This window comes from Lepisma saccharinum, chromosome 17 (assembly GCF_977018435.1).
Source record: "Lepisma saccharinum chromosome 17, izLepSacc3.1, whole genome shotgun sequence".
Classification (NCBI taxonomy): Eukaryota; Metazoa; Arthropoda; class Insecta; order Zygentoma; family Lepismatidae; genus Lepisma; species Lepisma saccharinum.
The window spans coordinates 55781225-55803253 of NC_139245.1; the positions used below are offsets into that span (position 1 = coordinate 55781225).

The 22029-nt window shown below is 37.6% G+C and overlaps 1 protein-coding gene across 1 annotated transcript in view; it reads right to left on the reverse strand.

Annotated features, from left to right (window-relative positions):
* Window positions 1-634: 634 nt before the first annotated feature.
* LOC146001750 (uncharacterized) overlaps window positions 635-22029 on the reverse strand; it is a 97867-nt gene continuing 76472 nt past the window's right edge. The window contains exons 3-5 of the mRNA XM_083139460.1: window positions 19429-19623; window positions 7225-7359; window positions 635-3533 (exon numbers count right to left, since the gene is read on the reverse strand). Of these exons, the coding sequence (XP_082995586.1) occupies window positions 3294-3533; window positions 7225-7359; window positions 19429-19623 (570 nt within the window). The 3' untranslated portion in view covers window positions 635-3293. The remainder of the gene's footprint in view (window positions 3534-7224; window positions 7360-19428; window positions 19624-22029) is intronic.

A 22029-nucleotide genomic window follows, 5' to 3' on the forward strand; every position in this document is an offset into this window, starting at 1 on the left:
ACTTCATTTTGCTTTTTACATCAAGCATTGCTGCAAGATATAAAATATAAATGTAACACACAATAATAATACTAAACAACTATACAAATAAATCTAACTGCCATCAATATATTAAACTGCAAATAAAAACATACTTTCTTCAGAGAGCTTAATTGATTTTGCCTTCTCAGTAATATTCAAATAACTGGAGACTTCAAATATAATTTTTTATCAGGTACACTTTCAATTTAATATTAAATTTATGTTCTACTTAATTTATAAATTACATTCAATATTAAATATATTAAAAATGTAAATAATTATTGTAATTGAATTCACTTGAAACTTTGAAAATTCTATATGTTATTCTCCTCTTTTAAAGACATATTGCCTTCACAAATTATTTTGAGATTTAAGAGAATACATAAATAAAAATATTATCCTGTTTAATTTTTTTAAAAAAAAGGCATGGAAGTGTAATTTTTATTCACAAAATTTACAAATTATTTTTACTTCAGTTTCAGATTTCCTAAGAAAAATCTTCAAAACAATTAAAAATTAAATTTATTACTTTCGTAAAATTTTGAAATTTTGTATTTCCACATTGCACAATTTAATGGTTATATCCTATTAATATCGAAGACTCTCTGTCTTCATTCACTAAGTCTATGGAGTCTTCGAAATTAATAGGATATAACCATTAAATTGTGCAACACGGAAATACGAAATTTCAAAATGTCACATAAGTAATTTTAAACTGCATTTACCGCATACATCATGAATTAAATTTATGCTTAATAGATGATTGGCTATGACATCTGTATCATTACATTAGTTTAAAATTTCATGTTAATTATCATATTGAAAACTTTCTTCCTTGAAACATTTTTAAATACTTTAAATTAGTACTTAAAAATCACTGAAATGAACATATATGCAAATGAAGAAATGTATTTTGTCTTAGTATGCAGGAAGGTATTGTCTAATTCTGTTCTCCCAGCATGCAGAGATCACACACAAAAATTTATACACACACACTTAAAAAGAATGATATCCAGTTTTGCACAGAATATAGTTGTAAGACGTCAGAACTGACAGGCAGTTTGCTTTGAACTACTTCCTTAAAAATTCTTTCTCTAGATTGTCATCTATGCAGGATGCTTATTGAAAGATATATATATGTATATATATATATATGTATACATCAGTGTGTGTGTGTATATATAAGTACATGATGCATTACACTGGCACATGTATTTATGTTTACACATTTTTAAAATCTTAAATATTAAAATAAAACATTACTTGCCTCAAATGAGAGTTCCATGCAGTCATTAAATGACTTGATTAAAAATATTAATTTGTAGAAACCTTTTTCATGACCACTTTGTAGTTTTGATAATATATTTTAAAGCTTCCATTTCTTAACTTTTTCCTTCACTATAATCTTAACAATTACATTCAAGAACATGAATTTTAATTCAAATAGGGCAGAGAACAAAACATTCTCTATGCTGTTTTATCATGCAAGATTCCTTTTATGAATTGGCACTCTCATTTGAAACAAAATAGTTAGAGACTCTCATTGTAGTAAACTTGTGCGTAATTCATACAGTTGTAGCAATTGTCTTGCTCCCTTGTAAAATCTCATTTACAACTTCATACTTATTGACATACATATGCTTATACATATTTATATCTATATATATATATAGAAAAATGATGAATTGGACTAAGTTATTCCTATCTCATATTGATGTTATATTATTCCATTAATTATTATTATATTAATTAAAGCTTTGTTGAAAGTTCCTCAGAGAGCTTGGCAGTGTTGCTTATACATTCACTTCTCAAACTTTTCAAAACTCGTAACACACCATAACATTGCAAAATGATACAAACCTTGCATTAGGGGCTTTATAATGTTTTTTTATGTTTACTGAATTTGTTATTTGATTGATTCATGTGTGATATTTTTAAGGCTCAGCTTCTTCAACTTTGAAAATTGTAATAAATATGAAATACAAGTTGGTCATGGCATGACAAATACATATTCAATAACTTCGTTGTTAAGAATCAAAAATCAAGCACATGAAAAGACACTTACAAATATTTACAGCAAAATTATAACCTACCATATGGTTATAAACACAGTCACTATGTAAACAGCTTCAATATATAAACAACTATTTACATAAAATTACAAGAAAGGATCATATATTATGAATTATAATTTTTTGTCATACATGCAAGTTTCAAATAATTCAATTAATGAATTGAAAATATAAAAATTTCACACTCCTTTTTCAACAAAAATGTTTATAATGTAATATTAAAAAGACCTCCATGCTCACAACCTTGAATACAATTTCAGTCTCTATTTTCAAATATGTAATTCTCTTTTTTGTATCCAGTAAAAACAACATCTACTCAGGCCAAAAATTATGGAAAAAGTAACACAAGGACTTGAATATTTCATGATTCTCTTAAAATTATTGCTATACATATATATTTTTGCTTTATACAATTGCATAACATGCATGTTGAAAAGTAGACACTATTTGTCTCACTTGACTATAATAATGTAATGCAAAAAAGCTGTAAGGTAAAAAAATAGAAAAGAAAAGCAAATAACTATTTTTTGGGGGGAGGGCAGTTCAGTCCGTGTTCTTTGCATTAGACACAAAAGCACCTTTGAACAATAAAAACTGCCATGACAGTAACAAAATGTAAGTAATCACAATATTTTGGAGAAGTGTATTTTGAAAGGTTGTACCATAATAAGGGAGATATGTTTGCATGTAATGCCCCATGATACAAATCAAATTCATTTACTCTTCATAAATACATTTACTCTCTACAGAGAGAGAGAGAGAGAGAATGAGAGAGAGAGACAGAATAAAATCTTAGCAAATCAAAATATTTACAATTTTTTTCCATACGAATTTACTGCAATGAGAGTCAAATTATAGTACCTAACAGAAAATTAACATTGAACAAATTACATTTGTAAGCTGTCTAATTTGCATTTTCATTAAAATTATTATAAAAGCCAAATTCAGAAACAATTAACTTTGAATTGGTAACAACATTCTATTATTTAAATTCAGGAACATTATTACACATTTAAAAATGTGAACAAAAGCTCAAGCTCCTGCAAAGAGTACTCACACAAGGAAATATCACTCAACCACTGTCTAAGCTTGTGGATTTCACCGATGCTGCAGTGGATAATATAACGAACCAAGGTCCTACCCACCAGCTGCAAGCATAGGTAACCGGATTCCAGTAAAACAAACTGCCTTCTGGAACTATCATGCAACAGTGTACGGATCAAACGGTGGTTGCAAATGCTTGGAAGAACAGGGCTGAACGTCATCTACAGGCCATACCGGTGCTGCAACTGGTTCAGGAACTTCATGTGGGGAAGGCTCTTGACGTTCCTGCAAGGTCATTTGACTAGGATCCTCTTCTACTGGGCTGTATTGTACTTGACTGCACCTTGTTATGATCGACAATAAAAGTGCTTCAATAGCACAGAGGTATCCTAACACCTACAGAAAAAATGTGAAAATGTTATCAAATTGCACTTTGCTTCTACTTCACACAAGAAATGTTTTGTTTTACATAATATACAATGAAATTATGGTCTTTCGGGTAACTACTCTTGCCTGCTTGATCTCACTCAGTCTACCTCTCTTTCATAACCTGTTCATCAATTGTTAAATCCATTGTTTGCTTTGTAAGGCCAAGAACATGTGACCATGTTAAATATTGGCAATCATGGTTCTGTTGTAGTAAAATATAGAATTAAAAATGGTGTATCAGAGAAAGCAAAATACAGAAAACTACATTACAAGGTAATATCATTTCTAAAATGAACTGTGTAAAACTTAGTAAAAAATATCCCCAGAGAAGAAAGAATTAAATTAATAGGATGGATCATTTTTTGCTCCATTGTTTGTGGTTTGAATTTTCTCTATAGAAGCCTGTTGACAAAGTAAACATTCCAAATTCTTTCCTCTGAACATTCACCCAGTGAGCAGGAAAAACAAAAGGGAATTAAAATCCATGTGTGTTGATGCTATAGCCTCTCATCATATATTTCAAGTGATTCTTATATCCTAATCTATATAAAACTACAGGGTGGGTGGAAAGTCTTTTTACATTTTGGGTGTAAAGTCCCTTTACACTTTAATAAAATAATATAAAGTTACTTTATCCGGTTGTATATCATTTTATCTTATCAGACAATCACCCTTCCCCTTCGTGCAACCTTCCCCCGAGCTACGCCTGGTGCCACTGACTACTGTGCTGCCTCCTGGTGGCAAAAAAAACATGCAAACATTCTGAGTGAGTAGTGGTGGTGGACACAAGTGCTTTCACTGTGGGAGAGCGTTTGGTCACTTGTGTGTGGGTGCATGAACGTGGAATCACAAGGAAAACATTGCAGGATATAATGAACGACTTTGAGGTTCGTTTTGGCAAACCATCACCGTCACGACCAATGTTATTGGGATGGGTGAAGAAGGTGTTTGCTACGGGAAGTGTTCTTGATGCTATTCAGAGTGGGAGACCAAGCCTCGAGGCACACCTTGTGCTGCTGGGGAGGCATCAATTCAACGATCACTAATGAAATCAACATGCAAATGCTCTGCAGAGTTAGGCATCACAAGAACAACATCATATGAAAAAGGACTTAAAAGTAAAATGCTTTTGTACTGCCTCCATTAATAATCATGTTCATGCATGTCAGTTACTGCTGCAACAATTTCCGAACACAGAGGACAGACAGGAAGCATGTCATGTTTTCTGATGAGTGTGCGATTTATCGCAGCTCTCGCAATCGGAATGTCTTTTTCATTTTCCTTTCTTTCATTACTTTTGAGGAAATCGAACACAATCGACCTCATGTTATGATTTAGGCAGGGATGACAGCAGAACACCTGTTTGGTCCTTATTTTTTCGAAGGCTCTGTTAATCAGCAAACTTATCTGACAATGATCACGGAGAGGTTGCTTCCAGAGTTGACGGCAAAAGGTATCGCCGACACTGTTTGGTTCCAACAGGATGGAGCACCAGCACATTACACTCTGAGCATCTGCAGGTGCCTGGATCAAAATTTACAAACTGCTGAATCGGACGTGAGTCAGCACAATCTCCAGCTCCATTGCCTTGGCCTGCAAGAAGCCCTGATATCAGCACAGATGATAATGCACTTTGGGAGTTTGTGAAAGAAGATATGTGGAAAAACCAATATGCCAACAATGAGCAGCTGCAAGATGCAGTTCGTGCAGAATTTGAGAAAGTCACCCTTGATATGCTGTTACGGATGAGCAATCGGATGTGTTCTATGAGCATGGAGGAAGTCACACAGACGTTTTGGACCCACAGGAGGTAAGTTCAGCATAATCACACAATTTAAAAGCCTGTGTAAATGGACTTTCTGCCTGTGTAAAGGGACTTTCCACCCACCCTGTACAATAAAATATCTATTACACATTCATCGTGGTCCATCAGTTAGTGTGACTTAGTGGGAAAGCCACAATCCCTGGATTTCAATCTCACTTAAGGCAGAAGTGTTGTGGAAATCACAGAGACGTCCTGAAATTGTGCCTGTATCAAGGTGGAATGTCACCATTCTCCTTCCTGCCAAAGCTCTAGGGATTCCATCCAAAATAAAACAGCTTTAAACTCTTTCTGAGGAATAGTTCTCATTCCATGAATTTCTAAACATTTCAGGGCATTTGAAATACCTCCACTTTAAAATTATTAACCATTCAAAAATAAAACCCACTTTTGAGCACATACCTTATACAGTATGTTTTAAAAGTCCTGGAGGATTGTAAAAACCTATAACATTTAAGGTTTATTACAAAATATTATTTGTTACACAGAGGAAACTTTAAAATTAATGTTTGATGTGGTTCAGTTCATTGCCAGATATCCAAACACTCTTGCAATCTTAGTTTGAATCACAGAATTGAGTTCTGATGGTTCTTGTCCGGAATGTTGTGAATCACATCATGTATCTTGAACTTCAGGTTGTCAAGATCTGTCGGTTTCTGTGCATACACCTGGGTCTTGACATGTCCCTGCAGCCAGTAATCACAAGGCTTAAGGTCTGGTGACCTTGCAGGCCAAGCTGAGGGTCCTCTGCAGCCAATCCATCTCTCCCCAAATTCACCATCAAGAAACCCATGAGCTTCAAGGTCAAAGTGTGTGTGTGTGTGTGTGTGTGTATGTGTGTGTGTGCACAGTAAGGCTAATCGGGACTGGGCCTATAGTTTAAAGTGGGATCTGAACCACTATGTGCCTCCACCGGGTATAGAACCCGGGACCCATGGAAAATGGAAACTGCTGAGAGACTGAAGGGCATCACCCTTGGTGGTGATGCCACCATCACCATTTAATCGGGTTAACATTAATTCATAAAATTCGTTCCTCATGTCACAGTCCTCTTCTATCAGATTGTGCACAAATCTCAACTTGTACGGCTTGGCTTTCATTTTCTTGTGTAAGGAATTGTGTAATGTACACTTCGCCACTCCCAGTTCCAAGGATCTTTGTTTAAGAGATTTCCTTGGATTCCATTGCATGCTCTCCTGAACTGCATCCACCACATCGTCACTCATTCTTGGTCTCCCACTATGTGGCAAATCTTTTATGCTTCCCGCAGCCTTAAACTTTTTGTACCTTCTCTGAATACTTGTCTCTGCTGGAGGTGTTTTTCCAAATGTTGTTTGGATCCTTCTCCACACCAAAACATGAGATTTTTAACTCGGAAAGCCATAACATGCACTGAGTTCTTTCCTGCATGGATGCCATCTTGGAATCACGTGATCGCATAATCACCTGCACACACGTCATTCAGCAGTGTGAGTAGAACACATTTTTAAATTTTCCTCTGTGTAAAGAAACAATATTTCATTGTAAGAATCATTATTACTTTAAAGTTATAGCTTTTTAGAATCCTGCAGGACTATTAAAAAACACTGTCTAAATAAACAACAAAAAAGATAAAACTGAAATATCTTCTTTGGGTTTTCAAGAAATGACATGTTAAATGGTGCCATGTTGTGCTGGAACAGGTGATTTCAGCTGTCCTAAAGGTGTTACAGCAGCTGGGACTAAACTATCCCAACGTCTGCTAAAGATTAAAGCAATGTTAAAAGCCATGATAAAAAAAATCTGCACGTGTACATAATAGTTTTTTCACATTATAATATCTTGTTATGCACCTACCCCAGTAACTAGTAGTTGCTCCTTGGTCCGGCTGGGAACCCATGAGTATGAAACATGGTACACATGGATCAAATGGATGATGAGTGATGAGCTAAGTAAATACATGACACTCACACTCACATAGAACAAGGCATTCTGAAACAACATAAAAAATGTGTATTAATGCTCAATTTAAGTCACTAAAACTGGTTGATAATAAGTCAACATTAATACAATCTCCTTTATTAATACATATGAGGGATAGTCAGAAAATAAGTTTCCCACATGTTTATTTCCAGAAAGCGTGGAGGATGCCAAGCAAACTGCTGTGTTGAAGACAGGATTAGTTGAGAAGTGTGTGCCCAGCCAGCATGGAGAACAAAGGTGTGTTGCAATCATGGACAAAGGATGAAGTGCAAGCTGTTGTTTGCTATGAATGGGCACGCGGGACTTCCAGTATGGAAATTCATAACAGGCTGGTGAAAGTAGATGAGTCTCACATAATGTCAAAGCAAATGGTGCGGTGATGGTGTCAGCAATTTTGAAATGGCCTGGAAAGTGTGATGGGTGATGCAAGACCCAGCAGCCACGCACAGGCACCAGAGAGGACAACTTTAACCGTAAACAGGACACACAATTTTATGAACAAGATTTCTTGAAACTTGTGAGGCAGTATGACAATTACCTAAATCTTGCTGGGGACTGTGTGCAAAAATAGTGTAATGATGATCTGCTCATATCATGTTCTTTCTACAGAATAAAACTCTCTGCAGATGGCAGACTAGGGAAACTTTTCTTTCTGACTATCCCTTGTATTATACACCTACACACACACATATTTATTCCTAAATGGTTCATCTACTATTTTAACCAAATAAATAAATAAGTTAATAATAGTCTAAAGTGCCCAAATAAAGTACTTTAAGAATGAATTGTAGCCAGTTCAGTGGCTGAGCATGTTAAGTGGTTATCTCACCACTGAAATTCCAAGGTTTGAATTTCAGTCTGACTATAAATGTTGTTTGTGACTGTCTCTCCTCTTTGTCATGATTAGGGAACGGATTTTAAGGTGCAGCACCTTTCCAAAATATAGCTGTTTTCATACCCTTCGTTTGAGATATATATTTTAGGACATTGAATCAAGTAAAATGAACAAACTTTGTTGCAACTTTTTGCACCTTTTGAGAGATTAGCGCATTTTCCCCCTTTTTACCCCCTCTTTGATGCTCCAGCATATTTTTCCATCCTTTTCTTTCATGTTTTGTTCATTGATTGATTGATTGATTTGGTGTTTTAAGTCCACTTTATGCATAATAAGGCTAATCGGGACTGGACATACAGTTTAAAGTGGGATCCGAACCACTATGTGCCTCCAGCAGGTATCAAACCCGGGAACCCTTGATTACAAGGCAATGACGCTACCACTGTGCCATCGGGGGCCCCTCATGTACAGAAAAATTAATTATTTTCACTCTTCTTGAGCAGCTACATAAAATCCTATAGTCTCATTTCGTAAAGCAGAACGAGAGCTATAAAATTGTATAATATAATCATTGCAGCCCTAACAGATAATGTAGCAAAACCCACGAGAGAAAACACAAACTTCAACAAAACCTATTCGGCAGAACCACCGTTCTCTCTGCAGTCCGCACACATTATATACTCCTCACAAAAAGTTTAGAATATTGTTATATTAGACAATAGGTGATAGACAGTCTTGGAATACAAGAACACACGCTATCTGTCTGGTGGACGTTCTCGTCTTTTCACCGACATATGCCACCGTGCCTATCGCCTATTGCCAAAGATAATAATATTCCAAAGTTGTTGTGCCTAAATATAAAAATATTCCAAACTTTATGTAAAGAGTGTATATAGAAGGTGCAGAAAGTGAGAGCATTGAATAAAGGCATTTTATCAGCACCTTTTCTTGCACCTCTTTAAAAACACTTTCAGAAACTTTTTTCCCTTTCCTGACCATAATTTTGCACCTTAAAATCCTTTCCCTAGTCATGATTAGCCAAAACTGACAGAAAAACAATGCTAAATAACAAAAATACAAATACAAGAATGCACTGTGAACCAAATTGTTGCATTTTACACACAGATATACTCTATGTGATCAAAAGTATCCGGACACACTGCGAAACGTGTGTTTTTCATAGAGGGCGACACAGTACTCCCATCTGCCGTGTGGAACACATAGTCAGCTAACCCAGCAGTCTGCAGACAGTGTGAGACAGCAGTATGGGATGGTCTGAGGAACTCACAGACTTTCGACGTGGTCAATTGGTTGGGTGCCACTTGTGTAGGAAGTCTGTGTGTGAGATTTCCACCCTCCTAAACATCCCTCTCTCCACTGTTTCCGATGTTATAGGGAAGGGATGTGTACAACCCAAAAGCGTGCAGGCCAACCTCCCACGTTGACCTCCAGAGACCATCGAGTGTTGAAGAGTGTCGTACAGTATTATCGTCAATCATCCATCGCCACCGTCACACAGGAATTCCGAACTGCATCAGGATCTACTCCAAGCACCATTACTGTTTGGTGCAAGGTGCGGCAACTTGGTTTCCATGGCCGAGCAGCTGCCCATAAGTCAAACATCACACAGACAAATGCCAAATGCCGCCTCGTGTGGTGCAAGGAGCGTCGAAACTGGACCATAGAACAATGGAAAACCGTTGTGTGGAGTGATGAATCACAGTACACAGTGTGGCGATCCGATGGTAGGGTGTGGGTGTGGCGAATGCCTGGTGAACGACATCTACCAGCCTGTATAGTGCCGACAGTGAAATTCGGAGGTGGCGGGGTTACAGTGTGGTCATGTTTCTACTGGAGGGGTCTTGGCCCCCTTGTTGCTTTACATGGCAATGTCACGGCACAAGCTTACGTTGACATTTTAACAGCTTTCATGCTGCCTACCGTCGAAGACTAATTCGGGGATGACCATTGTGTTTTCCAACACGACCGAGCACCCGTCCATACTGCAGGGCTTGTGGGGGAGTGGTTTGACGACAACAACGTCCCACTAATGGACTGGCCTGCGCAGAGTCCTGATTTGTATCCCATAGAACATCTCTGGGATGTTTTGGAATGCCGACATCGAACTAGACCACTCCGATCCACATCAATGCCTCTTCTCATTTTGGCGCTCTGGGAGGAATGGGTTGCCATTACTCACGAAACCTTCCGGCACCTGACTGAAAGTATGCCTGTGAGAGTGAACGCTGTCATGAAGGCTAAGGGTGGGCCAACACTGTATTGACTGCCAGTGTTCCCGATGAAGGGTGCCCAAACTTGAACTTTATTTTCAGGTGGGTGTCCGGATAATTCTGATCACATAGAGTAGATATATTGAACTATGAAGTCAACCTCTGGTATCCCCACAATTTCCACAACTTGGATAATTTGTTCCACCTTGCTGGCTTCCTTTGAATACTTGGCTCACGATTTTCTGATTGCTGGTGCCAGGCTTGAGTCCTGACCTTGGCATGAGCATTACTTATGAATGTCAAATCGTCAATTTTATGTTAATAAACATTCAGTCTCATCATTGTGGCTAGCCAAAAGTGGTAGAAAAGTGGCACTAAATAAGAAAAATACAAGTACAACAAAAGAATTTTGTTTGTTAGTTGTAAATGTCTTGATTAGGGTAATCACTAGATCACAAAGGGAAAGAAACATAAAAAAAACATTGTGTGCACTTACATAAGCCTGGATGATAACACTAACACTGCAACAAATTTGCAGTTTCCTCCACACTTTTCCATTTCATTGTGACATTAATCTATCACAGAGTTTATGCTTGGTTAAAATTCAGGACACACAACCTTTAAGACACCCAGCATAAATACATACTTAGTTCCTTATTTATTAAGATGGGTTTGGAACATTCAGTGAAAATTTCACTCTTACCTACTTTATATGCAGAAAACAAATTGAGACAAGATCAGTAGTCAATTCAATTCAATTATTCTTTATTGAACGGTGAGGATCAGCCTATGGCTGTTCTGCCACTTAATCCCAATGGATACATATACTATAGTGAGACCACAGGGGAAAAAAGACTTGCGCAGAACCACATCACACTCGTAGGTGTGGGTGAGGGCAGGGAGGAGTCAGTGTTGCCAGGCCTATTGATTTCTTGGCAGATTCCCTTAACAAACTGTTGCTATGGAACCACCACCCACGTGGAGTTGCTGGTCTCCTAACAGATGCCTCCCTAGGTGGCGGATAAGGGAATGTTCACCAGATATGGTAGGTACCGGGGAAATAAAATTCCCGGGGCGGACCAAAACCAGACTCTGGTGCCTTGCAGTAAATGGAGTTGACTCTCCAAAGGCTAGAGGAAGAACACCTCGATAGCAAATTACCTGGTCCTCCAGGTTGGAGGTTGAGCATGGGTCTAACGACCCTATCCCATAAAACAAACATTGTTATGGAACTCAGAAACAATGATAGCCGGATGGATTCTATGGAAAGACACAGGCATGGAAAAGGACTACGTAAACCGAAGCATGATATCTACATGGCCACATGGAATGTTAGAACATTAAGTAAACCAGGTGCACTGCAAAACCTAAAGGAGGAAATGGAGAAATACAGAATAACAGAAGTGGCATTGCAAGAGATCAAGTGGCAAGAAAATGGAATGTTATCTACTGGGGACTATACATTAATGTATAGTGAAAGCAGTGGAAGTACAAGAGGAGGCACAGGATTCCTACTAAACAATAAATATAAAACTGTAGTAAAGAACTTCACACCAATAAATGAGAGGCTATGTACGTTGAGTATGAAAGCCAGGTTCTTCAACATCACCTTAGTATCTGTATATGCCCCAACGGAAGAGGCAGAAGAAGATGAAAAGGATGGATTCTACCAGCTGTTGGATCAGGTAATCGATCCTATACCAAAACATGACATTAAAATAATAATGGGAGAACGGTAATTAGAAGCACCTGGCATCAAAGGAAGAATGTGCGGAAAATGACATGGTGCTCACCCGATGGTGTAACACAAAATCAAATTGACCATGTGCTGATATACTACAAGTAAATAGCTGTCGAGGAGCAGACAGTGATTCAGACCATTATTTAGTCCGCATTAAATACAGACAGCAAAAAGCCACAAATAGGGATAGAATAAAAGGGAAGGTGACCTCAAGGTAAGATGATGAGAAGTTAAAAAGCAAAGAAGTCAATGGTGGGAAAGCGAAAGTATTAAAGGGAAATGGAGTATAATTAAGGAGATACTGCATGAAACAGCACAGGAAGTACTGGAAGAGAAGATGAAGATCTGAAGAGGTGAATGGTTTGAATAAGGAGTGTAGAACAGCAATAAATGAAAGAAATGAGGCACGGAAGAGAATGCTTAATAGGAAAACTAGGTATAACACAGAACAATATAGACTAAATAGAAAGGAAGCAGACAGTGTGTGCAGGAAAAAGAAACAGTACTTTGAGAAAGAGTGGACTAAGGAACTTGAAGAATATAATAGTAATCAGCAAGTAAGGAAAATGTACATGAGGGTGAAGGATATAAGGAAAGGCTTCCAACCAAAGACAGCTTTCTGTAAAGACCAAGTAGGAAACCTAATAGGGAGAAAAAATGAGATCTTAGAGAGATGGGCAGAATACTTCTGTCAGCTACTTAATGTGGAAGATGGGTCACAAGATCTAGATTTGAGTGATGGAGAGGAGTACCCAGAAGAGGACTATGATGACGAAAGCGGAACATCTCCAACACTAGAAGAAGTTAGAACAGCTATTAAGTCTCTTAAGAATAACAAAGCCCCAGGGATTGATAATATCACTGCTGAAATGGTTAACAACAGAGGAAACCAACTAATGAAGTATATACACAAATTGTTATCAGATATAGGGGAACATGACAGATGCCCGATCAATGGAGTATGGCAATAATCTGTTTTATACATAAAAAGAATGATAAAACCTGTTGTGAGAACTATAGAGATATAGCTCTACTCAGCGTAATATACAAAGTCCTTGCAAAGATCCTAGCGGCAAGATTGTTACCGCTCACTGAAGGAATAATAGGGGATTATCAGTGTGTTTTATACCAAACAGATCCACTATGGATCAAATCTTCATGGTTAGGCAGATAACGGAGAAATGTTATGAATATAACATTAATATTCATCAGTTATTTATAGACTTTATGCAGGCATATGACAGTATCATGCGAGGGAAATTGTATGAGGCAATGAAGGAGCTAGGGATCGCAAGCAAGCTAATAAGGTTAAGCAGAATTTACACAAGGTGAAGATTGAAGGAGAGCTCACAAGGGAATTTGCAGTGAACCAAGGCTTGAGACAAGGAGATGTGGTATCTACGATATTGTTCAATATAGCTTTAGAAAAGATCAGGAGAAGAGTGAGTCAAGGGAGTAATCCAGAAGAGACTCTCTTCAACAGAGTGAGCCAAAATCTAGCATATGCTGATGACATTGATATGATGACATGAAGATTGCAAGAACTGAAGGAAGGACTGGAAAGATTGGAGAATACAGCTAGTGAGATAGGACTCCAAATAAACCAAACCAAGACTAAATACATGTTCTCAGCACGAAATACGGAATTCAGGGAAGTACAACATATGCAACTTAATGGAGGCACTTATGAAAAATGCAAAACTTTCAAATACCTTGGAACATTAGTTACCATGGATAATGATATTAAGGAGGAAATAAAAGCAAGAATTGCAGCTGGTAATCGAAGTTATTTCTCACTGTTAAGAGTTTTCAAATCTCGCAGACTGAGTAGAAATTTTAAAATCAAAGTATATCAGGTAGTTGTAAAGCCAGTGGTGACATATGGAGCAGACATGGACTTTGGCGCAAGCAGATGAAGAACTTTTGCGAAGATGGGAAAGAAGGATACTGAGGAAAATATATGGGCCAGTAAATGAGAATGGACAGTGGCGAATAAGGAGAAACGATGAAATTAGAGCACTCTATAAAAAACAGATATAGTTTCCGATATAAGAAATCTGAGACTGAGGTGGCTGGAACATGTGGAAAGAATGCCTGAAGACAGAGCGGTTAAAAAGGTCTATAAAGGGACACCAGGAGGGAGAAGATTAAGAGGAAGGACAAGGAAAAGATGGTTGGAGGATGTTGAGGAGGACCTTAGGAGGATGGAAGTAAGACAATGGAGAAGAAGAGAAGAAGATAGAAGAGAATGGGCTATCATTGTAAGAGAGGCCGAGGTCCTTAGGGGTTGTAGCAGCCAAGGAGTAAGTAAGTAAGTAAGTAAGTATGGAACCACCAAGAGCCTGCTCAAAAATGCATTTTCTGCTCATCTTACTTGGGCATGGAGGGGAGAGGTAGAGTGGAGCATGTGGAGTTCCACTCAGCCATGAAAAGTGCTATTTGAACTGTAAAATTATGCCAAACACTCAATTGTGCTAGGACATAATAATAATAATAATAATAATAATTATTATTATTATTATTATTATTATTGGATTTGGTGTTTTAACTTTATGCACAGTAAGGCTAATTGGGACTGGACCTACAGTTTAAAGTGGGATCCGAACCAGTATGTGCCTCCACTGTGTATTAAACCACGGACCCCTTGATTACAAGTCACGACGCTACCACTGCGCCATCAGGGAGGCCCAAAGGAACTGATGAAATGGCATATGAAATAGCACAAACACAATGACACGTTCATGCCTTACTAGGTAGAAAGAACCTCTGTTCAATGGAAATAATGCAAGCCCCCATAGTTGCTTGGAACTTTCATCGGCTTGAAAATACTTAATTTTCTATAAAATTATATAGGGGCTCATAATTAGGAGAAGAGAGACGTGGTAGTAGATATATACGGAGAAACTAAACTCACTATATCATTGAAACTGTTTTTTTCTGAAATTAATAGAACAAAGAAGAAAACGAAAATTTCGCAGATAAAGTGAGTACTAGTTTCTCCGTATTTATTTATATACAGCCATAGACATCCAAAAGGGGATGGAAGGATAGCAGCTCCCCTCCCTCCCGGAAAATTAATGTTAACCAAGAAGTTTGCATTATTTCAGTCATATAAGTTGACTTCAATCTCAATAATTTACATCAATTATTATAATGAGGATGCAGGAATTTCAAACTCCAGTGGTGTTTTTTGAGGGGGAAACACTATTATGGGATAATATGCCTCGTTTACCTCCCTGGAGAAATACCTTGCTTGCCCCTCCCTGGAAAGAAATTGCAGACGTTCAAGGTTAGGGAGCAATTGCCCCCCTTGCCCACAGTGTGCATGCCCATGCCCCTCCTCCCAGCATGTCATTCATCTGTTACTATTAGATCATTAGTTTTTTTTAATGATTTTCTGGTTTCCCAAGGAACAATCTCCCGATTTTTCAAGTCTGACTTGGCAACACTGCACCGAAGCCCCGAGAATGGTACGGAAGATGCGCAAAAGCTTTTGACCAAAGGTTCTTTTCCTTGTGGTCGATCTATACATACTAAATACATATAACAAGCAAAAAAAACAACAAAAAAACACAAAAAGAACAAATACAAAAGTGGGAACAAAGGCTCACTTACACACAAAAGAACAGAAAGATAGAGAAATACACAAATGAATAGACATGATTGTACTTTGTGTCATTTAAGTAAGACTAATACAAATTAAGATGATATAAAAATGTGTAAATATTTTTTTAATACACGAGAATGGACAAAACATAGTCAAGGATTGGCGACATATAAGGGAAAAAGTAAAGAGTCAAAATAAGAATAGTTGTTTTTTAGGAAGTTAGTTCAGAAGTAAGAGCTACTATTCATGAGTGCTGGAACACAGATATTGTTCATTTAAAAATAAATTTTTCAGTTTGTCTTTGAAGTTGTTACGATTAGTGAGGGACTAAAGGAGGATAGCCTTAAACCATACTTAGAGGCAAAGAAACATTTTGGGAGAGCTACATACTTTCCAATGGGAAGCATAACCATCTATCTCGCACAGTTTTCTGTTCTTTATTCAATAACCTGAAATGTGATGATGTGCCAAACGATTTATGTATTTTACTTTTGTTATATTTTGTCAAGTACAAATGCTGGTTGATGATGGTATTACATGCCCATGTGGGTATTCCTAGCTTATGTGCAATGACTTCTTGTGTGACTGTACTATTGGCAGATACAACAGCTTTGATTTTACTCTTCATGTCTGCAACACGACTGGCTATAGGATTCCAGTCATCAGACAGTGTATCATGCAATCAAACAACATGATGACATTTGTGACTTTAGACTTGTTCACAGGAGCCGGTTCCCATGGCAGAGTGGTTAGCACATTGCGCTATGATGCCAGGGGTCCCGGGTTTGAATCCCGGCCTGGGCATGGATGTTTGTGAGTGTCCATTCATCAGTTTCATCACATCATCACTAATCCCCATCTTCACAAATTAGCCAAAGTGGCACAAAAAGGAAAGTAAAAGGAAGCAAATCAATCAATCAATCAATTGTTCACAGGAGAAGGTTGATATTCACTTTCACTGCTTCCATCATCTCTTCAGACTTACCATGTCAGTACTGCTTGCTATGTGCTTGTCATTATCATCAACATCATCATAAGTACATTCTAAGGATACAACACTATTCATTTCTAATTGGTCCAATAATAAATATTTTTGAGTGTTTAAAGAAACCAGAAATCATGTGAATAATTTGTCGTCTAGACCAATAACAATATATTCGCTGAATTCATTACCAATCCCTAATCCATTTGACATTTTACTAAACAACCTTACATAAAGCACGACTGGTATGACAGCAGGCAAGATGCGGATTCAGCATGGCTTCGACAGAGGGCTCTAGTCGGCGACTGCAGAGTTTTGCAAACAAACGTCATCAGTAAAATCAGGGGTCCATACACGACTCATCACAAGATTTTCGTGGGGATTCGTTTGTTCGAACCTAAATACTTTGCTTGTTAGCTGCATCAAAAATGAAGAAGAGAAGATGAGATTAGTCAGATTAAATTCAAATCATGGATATTAGTGACATGCCAGTTGCTTGTTTTATTACTTCTACAAATGCCAAGTATACATCAAGCGTGGATGACATTTCTAATGAGTTGCAAGTTCACAAGTTGATGTAAGTTCTCAAACTGCACCATTAACAATTTAACTGGACATGGAGAGTAAACACAAAGCCATTGTTTCTGATGATAATACAGTCATGCAAGAAGTTGTTGCATATAGGCCTGTAATACCCAAGGCCGGCGGTAGTCATTTTGCCGCACTGGGCGGTGGCGGAAGATGCCACTCCCTTTCAACCCCCCGTCATTATGCAGCAATGGGAAATTAAAATCAATCTATTCCTAAGTAAAACATCAAACTATAAAATAAATAATGAGACTTGTTACGCTATTTCAATACTATAAAGCACAAAAGGGTAGGCTATCTCACTTGACCACAGTTAAACTTTAAAAAATGCGACACTAATTTTATAGTATTATATTTTATGAAAACACACACACTCACACTCACTCACACTCACTCACTCACTCACTCACTCACTCACTCTCACTCTCTCTCTCTCTCTCTCTCTCTCTCTCTCTCTCTCTCTCTCTCTCTCTCTCTCTCTCTCTCTTAAATGTAACAAGTATTAGGAAAGAAATGAAAGGTTGACTTCATATGTCTACCATTGCAGGTCTGTGATATATGATTGGATTTTTAAAATGTGGGTGATCTAAGGTCTGAATTCTTTCCTGCGTTGTTCCTGCATAAAGCGGCTCTGGGATTCACCCAGCCTCAAATTAATGGGTGCCTGGGGGCAAACCTGAGAGGTATAGGCGGCTGGAGAGTGGTGCTGATCATATCACCTCCTAAATGGCCAAGATCGAGAATCCCCTAAATGTGCCTTCATGACATGGTGCTATATGCACAAGGAACTTTACCTTTACCTTTGCATGTAATATTCTTTTTCGTATAATGCTATCTTGCATAAAATGGAAACAAGTGTGTTTCTGACATTATTGACTAAAGATAGTATTTTTATTAACCTTCATTTCCAAAAAAAGAAAAACTTTGTTCGCCACTTGCCACGGTTACCGACAAAGTTAATAGTTTTGAAGTTCTACACACACAGTAAATGCAAAATCATGACCCTTTATCAGCTTAAGGTCTCATTTGGTGTAATTGTTTTAATATAGCCGAAAGCACTTTTAGTTCATCTTTTAATTCAGTAGAGTTCATGTGTTAACATTCCGGCAAGTTTTCTACTTTTCAGACAAAAGATCAGATGGCATGTCTTTATGCTTACTAATATCATAAAATAAATTGAAAAATTCACTATGATGTTTAAGCTGCTCAAATCTTTCTCTTAGAGCTAAAATAATTGTCTAGGACCTGGTAATAAAAATCAACTTTGTACCGTTTTTTGTGGATCTTCAACAGTTTCATCATACTGAAACTACTGCTTCTTTCGATTAAGGCCCTGTACAGTGTTGCCTATCTTTGGATCATCTATATCTAAATTCGATGCCAATTTTTTCTCATCAAAGGGGATTCACAGGTCGCCGCCCCCACCCCGATGCCTCCACGAGTGGAGGGAGGGAGGCCCTGCCAGGCTGCCAAGTGGCATCTAAGAAACTTTGAAATTTTTCATCACTCCTTTTTTCAAAGCGCTCATATGTTTGCAAGAAATCATCTAACAGCATCTAACACATTGTACCTAGTAGATTAATGTTTTGAATACATTTGCTCCTTACATTATGTGGAGTAAAAAGTTATACCAGATAACTAGCAAAGGAATGTACTGGTTTGCAATACACTGAGCCTCATGTGCCACTATTTGGACAGTTTTATTGTCGCCAATTATTCGAAGGAGCGCATCGTAGACCTCTCCAACTTGATATCTGAATGAAGTTAAGGCATCGAATCTGCTTTCCCACCTTGTGGTACTCAGTGGTTTTAAAGTGAGACTATTGATATGTTCCTTCAAAATGGTGGGTTGGCATATACATTTTAACTTCCAAGTTATACATATAATATAATATAATATTATAACTTTCAAGTTTTCAATAGGATTTCTTTTTTCTTCTCTTCAAATTTTGCCGCCCTGAAAAAATGGTAATATTTCTTCAATTAGGTTAAATGACTGTGTGCATACTTGTGAAACATTAATGAAAAGAAATATATACTCTGAATAACCACCAAACAAATACCTGCATCATATTTAGCAAATAATCAACTTACCAATCGTCCCCAATTAAATGGAAATAAATAAACTATGTGTGATATGTCCAGGAAAAGAAATAAACACGTCACAAGCAGGCTGAACACGGTTACAAACATCATAAGGCGAAGACGACCTATTAATGGAAGCATGAACAGCCCCACTTTTGCCGGTCCTGATGAACACAGGCAAGCTAGACAAGCAACAGAGGAAATCTGGAATGAAAAATAAAATATTTTTTTCACAATTTCATACCATAAAGCAGTGCAAAATGCAGTCAAAAGAAAGTACCTGTCACAATCTTTATTCTTGAAACATTTTTTTTACATTGTTTCTAAATGCAACACATTCATAATTATATGTTTGCACTCACCATGTGGAAATATTATGTTCACAGAAGTAAATTACAAAATGAAGTATATTATATATATATATGTATATGTACATAATAAATTAAGTGGTGTTTCAAATATACTATTATAAATCATTAATAAGAATATACTCAATCACTTATTCAATTTACCCACCTGTCTTCATTTTCTCCTATCTCTATTATCATCTGATTTTCAGAGCCAATATTTGTGTTGATTAATAATAATATGAGGCAGTCAAAAAGTAACCTTAATATGGCAATAAAAATATAGTATACTTTTCTTTTGTAGTCAGTCCTCATCTTGCCATATTTTCCTGTCATTGATGTTCCTTTTTTTGGGAATACTGGGCCAAAGGGGGAGGGTTCTATATACCTCCACCAACCCTCCTTTGGGATGCCATTGCACCTACAATCTGAGAGGAAATGCAATCCACAGTAAGATGGCTGCACCCTTGGAGATATGCAACACAGAAATGCAGGGGACTGTTATTTGCTTTGGTGAGGGTGCAAAACAAACAGACATACTATGGACATACTCTGTCATCACCTGTACTCTGCGACCATAAATCTGAGTGTCACAGAGATGGGAGTGCTACTAGCTGTTTACAGGGTAAGAATTGGGTTCTTTGTGTTGGCAATGTGAATGACAATGAAGCTTCCATGTAGGGCTCAAAACTTCGAACTTTTTATGCATATGGTGCAGTGGTTCTGATACTGTTTGTCACGGCTGTCGGTAGGTGGGGACACGGGGGACATGTCCCCCTCAATAATTGATGAGGGGGGATCATCATCCCCAATATTTTTCCAATTTTTGAAAATCGTATTAGATTTTGAAAGAATGAAGTAATGGTTTTCTTTTCGAAAAGAATGGCTTATAGAGTGGAACTGTACTCATAAGCACGTATAAGCAGTGGAATAGGGTCTATAGTGATCGAAACTTTTTTTTTTCCCCTGAGACACTCTACCTCTTTATTTCATTCATTAGAAGTTGTATTTTCTTTAAAACCATCTCTGAAAACTTACATGCATATAACTATTTATTCTTAAAAAGTCCATGACAATTAAAGAATCTGATTCCTGGCAGGCAACTTAGTAACACAAAGATACGAAAATGCCGAAATGAATAGAGAGCCATGGTATTCTTTACCGCTAAATATACTTACGCTTTTGTCAGCTTTCTGTTGACATGACTGTTACATTTCCAACGTGAGGATCGACAGGCAGTATAGTAAGAAAGTAAAGGAACCAAAAAGGATTGTTAATTAACTACATTTCATTGTTATACGAGGGCCACTATTTATATTTTGAGCCTTGGCAACACTGATTGAAGTTAGGCGCGATTTGACGTTTGCACGGAATCGTCTGGCATTATTGACCATAACGTACTTCAAATGTTTTGTCAATAGCTTCATTTGTGTTGTTTATGTTGCCTTGGAGATTGTGCGACAACAATAAAATGGAATTAACTCGTGAACATTTTCGTGCGATGATTTTTTACGATTTTCGACGTGGATCATCAAGACAAGAGTGCATCGATCAATTTACTTCCACATTTGGCGATGAAGCCCCATCCTTTGGCACTGTGAAACGTTGGTATAACGAATTTAATCATGGCCGCCATTCGCTCACCAACGAGATTCGCGAAGGTCGTCCAAAATCAGTTGTTGTTCAAGAAAACATTGATGCTGTGCAAAACCTAATACTGCAAGATCGTCATGTGACATAGTGTGAGATTGAGGCAACCATAGGCATTAGTTCCACCAGCATATATAAAATATTACATGATCATTTAGCTGTGAGAAAGGTATGTTCTCGTTGGATCCCACACAATTTGACAAAAACTCAAAAAGACGCTCGCGTCAATTGGTGAAAACAAATGCTCAATAAATACAATCGTGGTGCTTCAAAAGACTTATATAAGATTGTAACAGGTGACGAATCATGGATATATGCATATGAGCCGGAACGTAAACAGCAGTCGACTGTATGGGTGTTTCAAGATGAACCCAATTCAACAAAAGTTGTTCGTACTTGAAGCACATCGAAACTAATGGTCGCCTGTTTTTTCGGGAAAACTGGTCATGTGGCAAATGTGCATTTAGAGGAACGTAGAACGGTCAACTCTAAATGGTACACAACAATTTGTTTGCCAGAGGTCTTCGGTCAAATACGGAAAACAAACAAATGCCGTCGGATCATTCTTCATCAAGACAATGCCAACTGTCAAGCATCTCGTCTAACAACCGAC